Source organism: Gekko japonicus, unplaced genomic scaffold (genome assembly GCF_001447785.1).
Source record: "Gekko japonicus isolate JY-2015 unplaced genomic scaffold, Gekko_japonicus_V1.1 scaffold2187, whole genome shotgun sequence".
Taxonomy (NCBI): Eukaryota; Metazoa; Chordata; class Lepidosauria; order Squamata; family Gekkonidae; genus Gekko; species Gekko japonicus.
This window is the reverse complement of record NW_015164726.1, coordinates 136,498-150,675: the sequence shown is the minus strand read 5'-3', so window position 1 is coordinate 150,675 and position 14,178 is coordinate 136,498. Positions and strand designations below refer to the sequence as shown.

Genomic DNA, 14,178 nt, shown 5'->3' with positions numbered 1-14,178 from the left:
AACAGCGTTCCGTGCGCCTTGGTGTTTAGTCATGCCGGCCACATTGTTTCACAACTCCTGTTTAAATTCCAGTTTGCAGCAAGTTCCTTGGAGCAAGGAAGAAATGCCTTTGTTGAAAACGCCTTCAGCTTACAGATGCTGGTGCTGTATGGATTGGTTCCGTTGTTATGTAGTGTCGTCTTCAGTACATTGGTGTCAGATCTGTGTGCTGATACGTGACACAGACCCTCTTGCTCTTTTTGATGAATGAAGGACGTTCACTGACCCTATATCCCGTGTTTCTCAGTGGAACCCCCTTGTAACATCCATAAAACTTTGGCAAGTTAGTACTGCCGTAGAGATGCCGTAGGAGCTGCGGTGGCTCAAGTGGTTAAGACGCTGAACGGCAGGCCGCGGAAGGTCAGTAGTTCAGCAGTTCGAGACCCGAGTGTGCCGCATGATGGAGTGAGCTCCCAGTTCCAGCTCCTGCCAACCTAGCAGTTCGAAAGCAAGAAATTGCAAGTAGATAAATAGGTACCACTTCGGTGGGAAGGGAACAGCGTTCCGTGCGCCTTGGTGTTTAGTCATGCCGGCCACATGACCACGGAAACGTCTTCGGACAGCGCTGGCTCTTCGGCTTTGAAACGGAGATGAGCACCACAACCGTAGAGTCGGATTCGACTGGTTTTCGAGCAAGGGAACCTTTACCTTTAGGGATGGATCAAGATGGGTAGCTGTGTTAGTCTGTCTGTAGCAACAGAAAATAGCAAGAGTCCAGTCGCTCCTTAAAGACTAAAAAGATTTTTGACAGGGTATGAGATTTTAGAGCCACTGCTCACTTCTTCAGTATCTGGTTACAGTCATCCCCACGGCAGTAGCAAAGAGGGAGAGTCCAGTAGCACCTTAAAGAATAACAAAATTTGTGGCAGGGGATGAGCTTTCGTGAGTCACTGCTCACTTCTCTATGTGAAGAAGTGAACAGTGACTTAGGAAAGCTCCTACCCTGCCACAATTTTTCTTAGTCTTTAAGGTGCTACTTTAAGGTGCTCTCACTCTTTTCTGCTGCCATGGGGATGTGACTGTAACCATGGTTTGCCAACCAGCTCCTTCAGTCTGTCTTTACAGCAAAACCATGATTTGCAAGACTCCATGGGTAATATGAGGAGCTGCGGTGGCTCAAGTGGTCAAGACGGTGAACTGCAGGCTGTGGAAGGTCGGTAGTTCAGCAGTTCGAGACCCGGGTTGCCGCATGACTGAGTGAGCTCCCGTCTCTAGTTCCAGCTCCTGCCAACCTAGCAGTTCGAAAGCAAGAAATTGCAAGTAGATAAATAGGTGCCACTTCGGTGGGAAGGAAACAGCGTTCCGTGCGTCTCGGTGTTTAGTCATGCCGGCCACATGACCACGGAAACGTCTTCGGACAGCGCTGGCTCTTCGGCTTTGAAACGGAGATGAGCACCGCAACCCTAGAGTCGGATTCGACTGGCTTTCGAGCAAGGGAACCTTTACCTTTACCTTATGGGTAATATGTGGGGGGATTGGACTGAGCTGGGGTGGGGGAGAGGCCCATGTCATCTCAAGACATTTTGCTTTGCAGGGAACTAACTCTTAGTATCTGTGCCAAGCCTGACTCTTTAATAGAATGTCTGTATCCTTGTTCTTTAAACTGGGACACAATATGCCCTGCTGTGTACTTAGCCAGAGCTGCAACAATAAGTTCCAGACCTTGGCCTCTTGTCTTGTACTCTTCCTCCTTTCCCCGTTCTCCACTCAGTTAAAATATATATATCCCACCTTTTGGAAAGTTCAAGGCATGCAACCAATCATATAAGGCACGAAAACAATTTAAAAGCAGCAAGCTGTAAGTTCTCCATGATGGCTCTGTCAGTTTACTCCAGTGCACACAACCTCTTTTGCCCCGACTTGTCATTCTGAGGACCAGTTGGATGGCCCAGGCTAATCTGATATTGTTGGATCTCGGAAGCGAAGTAGGGTCGGTCCTCGTTAGTACTTTCCCCTCTGCTGTTTTAGCAAACCCATGTTGGAACAGAAAAGATTCGGCTCAAAACCACATTCAAATACCCCAGGGCGACGCCGTATGGCTGCAAAGTCACCCTTGAATGGCCATAAATCTATGCAGAAGGTACCATAAAACCTGATGATCAAAGAACGTGAAAGCGGCATGCAGCGTAGAGGGTACCATAAAATCCGATGATCAAAGAAAGTGACAGCAGCATGCAATGCAGAGGGGAATTTCTGTTCCACCTTGGGTTTGGAGGAGGAGAAGGAGATTGGATTTATACCCCGCCCTTCACTGAGAGTCTCAGAGCAGCTTGCAAACTCCTTTCCCTTCCCCTCCCCACAACAGACACCCTGTGAGGGGGGTTCTCCCAGATTAGAGTCCGCACACTTAACCACTACACCAAACTGGTATAACAACAGAGGGAAAAGCCAATGCAGAATCCGTTCTGAGCTATCCCAGTTCAAGCACCAGAAACTGAAGGGCTGACGACATTTCAGACTTGGGGATCCACTTCGGCGGAGTGTTTGTCCATCTGCTCAGCTTAGGGAGACATCAGAGATGTGCACAGAACACTTCGTTTTCTGTTTAGAGGGAGGTTCTCCCAGATTAGAGTCCGCACACTTAACCACTACACCAAACTGGTATAGCAACAGAGGGAAAAGCCAATGCAGAATCGTTCTGAGCTATCGACATTTCAGACTTGGGAATCCACTTCGGCGGAGTGTTTGTCCATCTGCTCAGCTAGGGAGACATCAGACGTGCACAGAACACTTTGTTTTCTGTTTAGTTGTTGTTGTTGTTGTTTTAAGAAAACCTTTATACCCATTCTGGATGTTTTACTACTTTTGGGTTTCATTTCAGTGGGAGCCACATCTCTACTGCTTAACCTTTTTTCTTCTTCCTAATAAATGGGGGAAATCTAATTTTTTAAAATGGAGATGGAGTGTGCAGGCAAAAAGAGCTCCACCCTGCCCTGTTTGCTGTTACGCTCCAGTGTGTGGAGAAAATCACAGCATGGTTCTCCTCTCCGTTTTACCCTCATATCAGCTGCCCCGTGAGGTAGGCTAGGCTGCAAGAAAGGGCCGCTCCTAACGTCACCCAGCAAGCCTTTGCGGCAGAGCAGGGATTTGAATTGAAGTCCTGGTCTGGTAGTCTAACCACTTCATCACACTGCCTCACCTGTTCAAAGCTTTCTTTAGACAAGAATTAGGTGGTGCCTGTCTGTCCTCTCTCCCGCCTTTCAGTTAGGGGTGATAGTAGCTGGGTGGCGAGGCTTGTGTTGGTGGGGCAAGGGCATGGCTACTTCCAGGTGGAATTAGACTCTGAAGAAATTATTATCCTCATTGGTCTCCCACCTAAGCCCCACCCACCTCACAGGGTGTCTGTTGTGGGGAGGGGAAGGGAGAGGAGTTTGTAAGCCGCTCTGAGACACCTTTGGGTAGTGAAGGGTGGGGTATAAATCCAATCTCTTCTTCTTAGATTGTTGTCTACACAAGTCTCTCGTATCTCACCTGGGTTGGCCTTGCCTTTCATTAGGGAGGGGAAACATCTGCCCCCTGTCCAGTCCGATGGAATAGCTGTCCACCTGCTCAGAAACCTATAGGTCTCTTCTGCAGGTGTGCTGCTAGAATGCTGCTGTATACCTTAGCCTATGCTTCTACCCACTTCTGTCCTTACATTCCAGAAGATATAATCAATCTCTCTCAATCTCCCTCCCCCCCGCCCCTTGCTGTTGAATACGTGTCTGTATCGTCTCTCTCTGTATTCATCCTTTCCTTCACCCAGTCAGCAGCTTCCATCTTCCAGAGAGCACAAGCAAACTTTTAGCCCCCGGGAGCAGTGTTTCCTAACACTTAGGGTTAGGATAGGGTTAGGAGTTGGGCTAAGGCTAGCATTGGGGTTAGGTCTAGGGCTAGGGTTAGGGCTAGGGCTTGGGTTAGGGCTAGGGCTAAGTGTTAGTGTGAGCTAGCTCACAGTTTTTTAGCCTCCGGCTCACACAGTTTTATCTTAGCTCAGGAAGGATGGGCTCCAGAGCCAACTAATTTCTGCAGCAGCCCAATCGTTCGCTCACAACCTTAATGCCAGTAGCTCACAAAGTAGAATTTTTGCTCACAAGACTCCACAGCTTAGAGGGAGTATTGCCCGGGAGGCATGTGCCACTCCAGAATATCAATCAAGTTAGACTTTTTTCTGCTTATGTATTATAGAGATCAGACAGTGATTAGCAGGGAGTGGAAACGCAGTGACCATGAGTGTGATCTTCTTTGGTAGCAACATTTGTTAAACCCTCCGGTTGGAAAATGCCCCTTGTCTGTTTGATCACCTGCTCAGTCACTCTGTCCACCCGCTGTCCTCAGCTCAAACAGCTGCAAGAAGCAAGACAGGTGCCCGGATAGTGGTAGCTTCCACAGGTAGCTAATTGTCATACATTTTAGATTGTTGCCTTTAGTGCAGTAAACAGTAGGTGTTGTTCAGTTTGGAATCTGACTAGTTATCTTCACAAACGCACGCAAGTCCCCAGAAGATTAGTAGACCTGAGCTTAACTGTTAGGCTTCGAGTTATTAATTCTCTGTATATTTTTCAGTAGACGAAGGGCCTCTGGGAGCCCGGGTGTGCTTGCTAAAAGAAATAAAAACGATGCTTAATTACAGCCATCCTTCCTCTGTCTTAAATCTCCCCACCCCCCCACCCCCGGTAACAAAATATTGCTTCTAACGTGTCTGTGGGAGACTTGAGTGTGTTGTATATCATTGCACCATCTTCTAGTTGTTTGTATGGTTGCAGTTTTGTGTATGCGTGTTAGATAGAAGATGGCAAACCGTCTAGAAGAAATTTTTTAGATCAGGAGCATACTAAAGGTGGTACAAACCTTTAATGCATTTGCAAGTTGCACTTGTGTTGCTCGCACATCACCTCTGCAGAGAAGTTGCACCTCGGGAAAAGCAGAAGTCTGAGCAGATCCTTAGGGTTACCATCAAAGTTCTGCTTGAGATGAAATCCAAGGCAAATTGGGAGAAGTATCTGGGGATTTTCGAGGGAAGCATGAGGGCTTCTTTGGTGGTGTTTCTTTTTAAAAAAATAAGTCTGTGGAACGCAACACCTCTCTCTCGGGCCTTCCCCACAGCGGGTCAGATCTGTATTACTATCTGGGAACCCCAACCCGAAATAAACCTTATCTGTTGAGGCACTAATTAGCATATAGGAATTCTGTTCCATTTTATCAGATGTATTTTAACTGGATTTTATTGTTTGTCTTCTGTGTTGGATGGAACCTGCCCCGAGCCTTCAATGCGGGGAGGGCAGGATACCAATCTAACAAAATAAATACATCTCGTGAAGCTACAGCAAAGCAGGTTGGCGATCAAGCCATGGTAATAGGTGGTCTCCGCCTTCTGCAGACTGTTCGGCTTGAGCGTTTACGGCTAGCCAAGAAGGTGTGTGGGGGGGCACAGCCTTGGCCAACAAAACCCCTCCCCGCCATTAGAACAAGGTGGATTTATAGCTTCCTGATCTGCCGAAACATTGGTGAATTTTCCAGGAAGAGATGCTTAGACAAGACGAAGGAATGTTTCTCTTGGGGGAGCATCCCGCAGACGGTGAACTGACTTATTTTCTTCCTCCCTTCTCGCCGCAGGTATACAAATGCTCTCAGTCCAGCCAGACACCAAGCCGAAAGGTTGTGCTGGCTGCAACCGTAAGATCAAAGACCGGTATCTTCTAAAGGCCCTGGACAAGTACTGGCATGAGGACTGCCTGAAGTGTGCCTGCTGTGACTGCCGGTTGGGAGAGGTGGGCTCGACCTTGTACACCAAAGCCAACCTTATCCTGTGTCGCAGAGACTACCTGAGGTAAGAACGATGTATCTCCCTTTGCATGCCTTTAGCAGTACACAAAACACCACCATCTTCTTTGGCTCTCTGCTCTTGTGCAGTGCACTGCATAACCCACACAAGGCAGGCCATATGTGACTGTTGCTACGGATACCCTGCCGCATGAGTATGGCAGGCATGCAGATTGTCTTGGGGGGGGGGAGTACATAATCTATAAACAGATTCTCAGTCATCGTCTCGTGTGTCCGTATCGTAATAAACACTCGTGCTTTTCCACATGTGCCGAGTTTAGAGAATCTCATGCGGGACTGTTCCTTGCATTCTTGCTGTGCTCTGCAAATGGGGGAGGCAGGCTGGGATTGGAAATGACTTGGCTGGAAGGTTCTTGTCTTTTGATGGGCTTTTATAGACCAGACTATCGCATAGTAAAGCCAGTTCTTGGATTGCATCGCTTTGTACCACAGGTAGGGGATTGCAAAACCGAATACTCCCCTGACAACAAGGCAAGAAATCCTGTTATGCCTTTTGAAAAGAAAACACTTGCATGCCTGGAGCAAGACAAGGCTAGAACTCTTCCTCCCTTCTTACAGAAATGCCCATTTAGGGTTATGATGCTACCAGTTTTGGTTAGGTGTGAGAGAAGCCATCTTGGCTGGCTTCAAAAACTGTTTCCTACGTCTCTCACCTAATTTCCTGTAAGGAATATTACTAAGGCTGTGACCATGCAAGTTTCCCGAGGCTAGCTAAATCAGCTATTCACCCTCAAGTAGCAGATTAGTAGCGACAGTTTCTAAGCATTTCCCACTTAGGTCGACTTGTTGGCAATGCTCCCTCCAAGATGTGGAGCCTTGTGAGAAAAAATTCTACTTTGTGAGCTACTGGCATGAAAGTTGTGAGCGAGCGACTGGGCTACTGCATAAATTAGATTGCTCTGGAGCCGTCCTTCCTGAGCTAAGGCAAAAATGTGTGAGCCGGAGGCTAAGAAACTGTGAGCTAGCTCACACTAACTCAGCTTAGAGGGAACACTGCTTGTTGGGACAAGTGGAAGCTATTGTTTAACGTTAAGATTGTTGGTGGGGTTCTCTTGACTTAATTTGTTGCTGTGTTGTCCTGTTGAGATTCTCTAGTGACATATCTCCAACATGCATTGCTATAACTTTATTTAAAAAGTCCTTTGGGTGGAGAGCACGCTCATCTTCTCAAGGCAGGAACCTTGTGAGGCTATATCTTGGGTGCCTCCATACTTGGCAGATAGTCAGGGCTGGTGTTAGGGCATGGCACGGTGGGGCACCCACCGAGGTTCCAAGGTTGGCCAAGGGCCTACCCCTAACTGGAGATGTTTCATCACACTCTCTTTTTTCCCAGTGAAGCAAGCTGGACTCAAATATATTGTGCTGTGCTGCCTCTTCCATGGACCACTCCCAGATGGCCCAGAGACCCATGTGATGTCACAGTGGCTTCCTTGCTCTATAGAGCTACTAGCACGGATTCAGCTAAGAAGAGGCTAATCGCAGTGGGAGAAGGAACTGCAGTTAGTTGGCAAGTGGTGATGATTGGGGGGGGGAATTGTCAAAAGAGCTATGATGGAGATGACTGTCGTCGACACTTTGTACAGCTCCAAGGGCTTTTAAAAACATGTAGCCAGTCCCTCCTGAGGATCGTGGTAGGGGTTATCTAAAATAATTTCCAAGTTTCTGAAGCAGCAATAATTGGGATGACCTTTCATTTCTACTGATGGATTTGGTGGCCGTGGTCCTAGCATTAATTGTGGTACAAATAATATCTCCTGACTTGAAGGAAGAAGAAGAAGAGGAGGAGATTGGATTTATACCCCGCCCTTCACTCAGCGTCTCAGAGCGGCTTACAAACTCCTTCCCCTTCCCCTTCCCTTCCCCTCCCCACAACAGACATCCTGTGAGGTAGGCGGGGCTGAGAGAGCTCTTTCAAGAACTGCTCTTTCAAGAACAGCTCTGACAGAACTACGGCTTGCCCAAGGTCATCCAGCAGCTGCAAGTGGAGGAGTGGGGAATCAACCCTGGTTCTCCCAGATTAGAGTCCGCACACTTAACCACTACACCAAACTGGCTCTCACTACATGGGGGGGGGGGCAGGAGAAATAGACTAAACATCAGCAGTACTTGGTTCATCCTTATATTGCTTAACATGATCTGCATTTTTTTACTTTATGTTAGAAAAAACTAGGAATAAGGCAGGCAGATTTTGATCTCTGCCGTAAGAGAGTCCATTAAAAATGGACAGATATATCGCAGTAAAATGCATTTTGACCCCCCCAAAAATGGACAACATCTTACTGGGATGTGAGAGGTGGGGATCTAGAGAAGAAAGGGCCTGGAAATCCATGGCTGAATCGCTCCCTTATCTGGGAAATAATAGCGGTGGGTGAAGGGTATGCATTGGCGCTTGATTCCAAGGAGCAGCCATGGTGGGCATAGTAAAAGCCCCACTTGCCGACCATCATCCTCCCTACCAGGAGAACATAAACAGAGGCATCTTCCAGAAGTCACGTTGCTTCTGCTGCTTTTTCTCCTCCTCGGCCTCCCCTTCCGTCTACAAGGCAAAGTTTGCTCTTTCCATTCATGGATGGAAATATTCCTAAAGAGCACGTATTTAGCCATCAAGTTGCTGCTGACTTATGGCCCCTGAGTGTTCTCAAGGCAGGAGACTTCAGAGGTGGTTGACCATTGCCTGCCTCTGTGTAGCAACCTTGGACTTTCTTGGTGGTCTCTCATCCAAGCACTACCCAGGCCCAGCCCCTGCTTAGCCCCCAAGGTCTGGTGAGATTGGGCTAGCCTAGGCCACCCAGGGCAGGGCCATGTCTTTATTACTATCTGTTGCCATGATCTACTGGGTGGTGGAAAGTGCTCTCAAGTCACAGTTGACTTATGACAACCCCGTAAGGTTTTCAAGGCGAGAGGTGAACAGAGTTGGTTTGCCATCGCCTGCCTCTGTGTAGCACCCTTGGACTTCCTTGGCGGTCTCCCATCCTTCTACTAACCAGGACTGACCCTGCTTAGCTTTTGAGATCAGACTAGCCTGAGCTATCCAGGTCCAATATTATACCTGTGAAAAAGTGCTCACACTACCAGGTTCTAACTTCCGATCATTTTCCAGATGCCTGTCTCAGGACTTCCTATCACCCATGAGCTCGATAACCTTTCTGAACACTAAAATTCTGTAGATAAGCATAAGAACATAAGAGACGCCAATGTTGGATCAGGCCAAAGGCCCATCCAGTCCAACACTCTGTGTCACACAGTGGCCAGAAATACCAGGTGCCATCAGGAGGTCCACCAGTGGGGCCAGGACATTAGAAGTACAGGAGGATGTCTGATTTTCTCCCCTTCAGGAATCGTTCACCAATGTTTCTCCTGCACTTGGGTTATATGCTCTTGTCTCAAGGCCCTTTCCCACTATAGCCCCCAATCCAAACGGCTGTTAATCTATGCAGATCCTGCGGGTCTCACAAATCTATTGCTGGGGGCAGGAAACACAACCAAGATCCAAGCCTTCTGTTTGACAGGATCCAACCCATTGGGTGTTACTTGGACGAGATTGTCAGAATGGTGAGGGGCACAACCAAATCTTTTTATGTCAAAACACTGACATAGATTAGCAGGTATTCTCCAAACGTACAAATATTTGCTAATTAAATTTGGAGGAGGGTTTAATGGTGGGTTTTTGAAGGTGAGTTATTTTTGGCTGTACGATACAGGTGGGCCCTTTGCAAAGGAGGTAGGCTTGGCATGGGTAGAGAAAGCTCCCCCCTCCCCTTCTTTTTCCAGTTTTCTGAAAAATCCTTTTCAGAATTTGTAGATGTGGGGATGAGCAAGTGTTCCTTGTTCTCTGTCTCTGTCCGTCTCTCTCGCTCTTTCTCTCATCAGTGCTTTTAGTTCTCTGCTTTTTCTTGTGGATTTGTTTGTAGTATCCATGTGGGGTTTGTGTACTTTGGGGGGGCTGATTTATAGGTGCACAAACAGTAAAATTTGTGCATCTTATGGGAGGAAAATCAATGCATGGAAATTAAAGAAAATAGTGCAGAGATAGAATCAAGGATTTTTTTTGTAGGGAAGAAGAAAAATTGAAGTGAGGATTTTCAGGCTGGAACAGCAAAGATGATAAACCTGAGATCCTGCTTGAGGTAATTGTCAGTGATCCTGGCACTGAGGGTGCTGCCCACTGATAGCAGTAAAAGAAAGGAATAAGAGGACACGCGTAGTGGATTATGGTCATGTTTGCAGGTCTGTTTGTAACACTGTAGGGACTGTACAGTATGGCTTGCTCCTGGATACTTTGAACTTCCTTCAGTCTGCTGTCAAAAACCCCAGGATAGTGTGCCTAATGTTTCTGTTGCTCTAAGGATTGCAGGAGCAAATCCATTTGCCAGTTTTTAAAAAAAGGTGTATTAACCCTTTCTGTAGAACTAGAGAGCAAGTAGGGGGGCAACCCCCCCCCCCAGCTTCATGGGAGTTGGATAGCAGGTGCTCATTCAGTGGAGTAACAAGTTTGGTTCTGAGATATTCGCTAGCAGGTAGACCATATATTTTGGTATTAAATTGATGCAGCATGCCTCAGCTTCAGTTGCCAGGTTATGTGTGAATAAGATTTGGTGGCAAAACAATTATGCGTCGGCTTGCTATTGGCCAGATTGGTACTAGGGGTGTGCAAAAAACCAAAATTCGGCCCATTCGGATTCGGCCGAATCAGGCAGAATCAATTTCGGCTGGCAGTAAGACTCCCGCATGTCAGTTTCATCAGTAGGAGCGGATTTGGGAGTCTTTCCCCAGCCCAATGTCAATTTCAGCCCCGTTATATCCTATGGGCCATTGAAGTTAATGGCGAAAACATGGGGTATATTCTGGGGGCTGGAGGGGAGGGGGCTTGAGGGAGAGACTCCAAACTCGCAGGGTAGCTGCTGAAGCCTCTCCCCAAGATACCAACCATGTTTCAAGAGCATTGGACCAGGGGGTCCAATTTTGTGGGCCCCCAAACAGGTTGCCCCTATCCCCTCCATTGTTCCTATGGTGGGAAAAATAGTTACTTTTTCCCTCTTATGTTCTTACCCTGCTACCCTGCGGGTTTGGAGTCTCTCCCTCAAGCTCCCTCTCCTCCAGCCCCCAGAATATACCATATGTTTTCGCCATTGACTTCAATGGCCCATAGGATATAATGGGGCCGAATTGCCGCCAAAATTCGGCAGCAGTTCGGCGGCAAGCCGATTCAGATCAGAGAATCTGAATCGGCCTGCAGCAGCCCGAAAGGGGTCCGAATGGACCATTTTCAGGGCTAATTGGTAGAAGAGAAAGACGTGATCTGGTGCAGGGTTCACTGCGGCAGATAGCACATGTCTTATATAGAATTAGACATACCTCTTCAATACCCATTGACAACTTCAGGTGCTGTGCAAAGTTCAGTTGGCAGGAGTGCCACTGGAATGGAGATTACCAGCTTTTCATTCTTTCCCCATCCCACAAGCAAATGCAGTCAGCGAAGCTCCAAATGCAAGTACTGTTAAGTTGTTAGCAGTGTTTTGGCCTGTTTGCACATTTTGTATTGGGTATACACATGCCGGTGTTGTCATCGTCTCTCTCTGCAGTTTTATTTACGATTCTTCAGACCCGCCTTTCTCTAATGCAGATTCAAGGATCATAACTACAAGTCAGTAATTCACAGCCATGGCAGCTTTTGTGCCTGTGTCCAGTCAGCGAGAATGACTTTCTTAGAGAGTGGAAGGTGGGTTTGGAAAGCATTGCTTGCTCACAGTGTGTGGGCTTGTCCTACTTCATCTGAACGGTTTTTTTTTTTTTGGTAAAGCTTCAAAACCCAGTTTAATCATCACCAAAGAGGGGCAAAAGCAGTTTGGTGTAGTGGTTAAGTGAGTGGACTCTAATCTGGGAGAACTGGGTTTGATTCCCCACTCCTCCACTCACACCTGGCTGGATGACCTTGGGCAAGCCGTAGCTCTGATAAGAGCTGTTCTTGAAAAAAGAGCAGTTTCTGTCAGAGCTCTCTCAGCCCCACCTACCTCACAGGGTGTCCGTTGTGGGGAGGGGAAGGGAAAAGGAGTTTGTAAGCTGCTCTGAGACACCTTTGGGTAGTGAAGGGCGGGGTATAAATCCAATCTCATCCTCTTCTTCTTCTACATTAGAATGTTGTTACAACGCAGCGCCTCTAGACGTCATGTGAACTGTTGCTTCTCCAACCTTACAGCATGCGGGTTAGCAGAGACATCATCCGTGGCAGTTGACAAGCTATCAGACGTCACACTGCATTGCTTGTGCATGCAGGATGTCGCTTATATTCGTAATACAGTGACCGGCGTCCGAGACGCCGGTTTCTGATTGAGGCGTGGGTTTGTCACCATCTTTCCCCCACCACGATCGCTTGCTTATACTTAAACACGCTATTTATGTTAAACTTTTGAGTTGATGCACTTAACGTAATTGCAGGCAGTCATTTGCCTCATTGCCTCCGTATGTACTTAACTATGCAGTGAACCTGTGAAAAGTGATCTCCATTTTTATGCTAATGCCGGAGACGGGTTATACGTGCTCCATCTTTTGTAGGCAAATAAGCTTTTCATATTTAGTAACCGACTTGATAGGGATATGAAGAATAAATGACACGTGCTAACGATCGGATTAGGGATAGGTTCTGGCTTCGGCTACCCCGTTTATAGCCTTTTTTATTAAAAAAAATTAATATCCATTCTTTTATTTAAGCATCTTAGAATGGCGTATTGCACCTATCTACTTGCTTTTAATTTTGTAGTGCCCTCTAGAGGGTATGTGGTTTCTGGGAAAGAATAAAAATAGCTTACGAATGCCCCACACCTACATGTACGCGCACACACACTGCTCTCTATTGATTTGAGGCGATCTCTTTTCCGGAGTCTGAAAGTGAGGTTCTCTGTGAGCTGAGATCTGGCCAGAGATGCGAATGAATTTGGAATGCAGTCTCAGGCACAAAATCCAGCTCGTGAGGAATCTGTTCAGCTTGTGTTGTGCTTAAATCCAACAAGTTTGTAACCCTGAATGACTGTGAAGATACAGTGCATGAGCGATGAGATTTTTGTGTGCATGTTTTTATTTATTTATTTATTTACATTCCATTTGTATACCGCTCACCCCCTAAGGGCTCTGAGCGGTTTACATTACATTATACAATACATCCTACCTAAGGGCTACACATACAATGAAGGGGGGAGAGACTGACCTAACAGGCACCCTCTGGCGAAGTCTTGTTGTTCTTAGTCACTCCGCGGGAGGTATTTTCAATCTGGTGGCGGCGACTTCCTGGCACAGGTGTTCTGGCGTAGATCTTCAGTTGCTTGTGATTCCACGGGCTCGGGCGAAGGGCGCGTCAGCGCATGCTCCTGCATAATTTGTTGGCGGCCTTGGTGGACCTTATGGGACCAGAAAGGCAGGGTATAAATTTTGTAAAATAAAGAATAAGTAATAATGCCTATTATTATTATTATTATCATCATAGAGGGCTGGCTTCTCTTCCTTCTGTTGGTATCTTCCACACAGGCAAATAGGACAAATGGGGCAAATTAACGGTGGGATTGTAGAGCAGTGAAAGAAAGAGCAACAACTCTCTATACCAAGAGAAACCACTTTTGTGCACAGCGTCTTTTTGTCTCCAAAAAGAAGTGAGCGCTCACAACTGTGCCTCCTTTTAAAGTGAGATTATTCCCCCTAATTCTGATTGTAATCCAGTGTCCTTACTAAAAAAAAAAGAATAGGGATCATTTCACATTTCTCAGGGTTGCTGTTTCAGCCTGAAAACCCCTGTTTTGATTTTGTTTCGCGTCTCTTCTGTACGTGAGGTAGGTCATATTCCCTGGACTGGTGCTTTGTTAAGGCTTAACGTTTCTAAATGCTGCCTACTCAAGAAATGTGACTGTAGTTAGTTAAAGGAGTCTGGGGCAGGTGTGAATGCAGCCAAGTCTATTTACAGGGTGAGCTGAAATTCAAAAGGGCTCTGTCTCAGACCACAACTCGCCCAGTATTTACGAAACCCCGCTGCTTCCTGAAACTTTTATCTGTCCATCCCTAGTTTCTGACCTGTGTCTATCTGATTTCCTGTTCTAGAGTGACTCCGTAGGATCACTGGTCTGAGATCTTTTGTCCATGTTCACTTTTGTCCATGTTTCAGCCTGAAAACCCCTGTTTTGATTTTGTTTCGTGTCTCTTCTGTACGTGAAGTAGGTCATATTCCCTGGACTGGTGCTTTGTTAAGGCTTAACATTTCTAAATGCTGCCTACTCAAGAAATGTGACTGTAGTTAGTTGTGGTACTTCAGAGGAGGTTTTCCCCCATGACAGC

At 46.9% G+C, this 14,178-nt stretch overlaps 1 protein-coding gene across 1 annotated transcript in view; it reads left to right on the top strand.

Annotated features, from left to right (window-relative positions):
* The first annotated feature begins 2,134 nt into the window (after positions 1-2,134).
* LMO3 (LIM domain only 3) overlaps positions 2,135-14,178 on the top strand; it is a 109,961-nt gene continuing 97,917 nt past the window's right edge. The window contains exons 1-2 of the mRNA XM_015409594.1: positions 2,135-2,156; positions 5,635-5,848. Of these exons, the coding sequence (XP_015265080.1) occupies positions 2,135-2,156; positions 5,635-5,848 (236 nt within the window). The remainder of the gene's footprint in view (positions 2,157-5,634; positions 5,849-14,178) is intronic.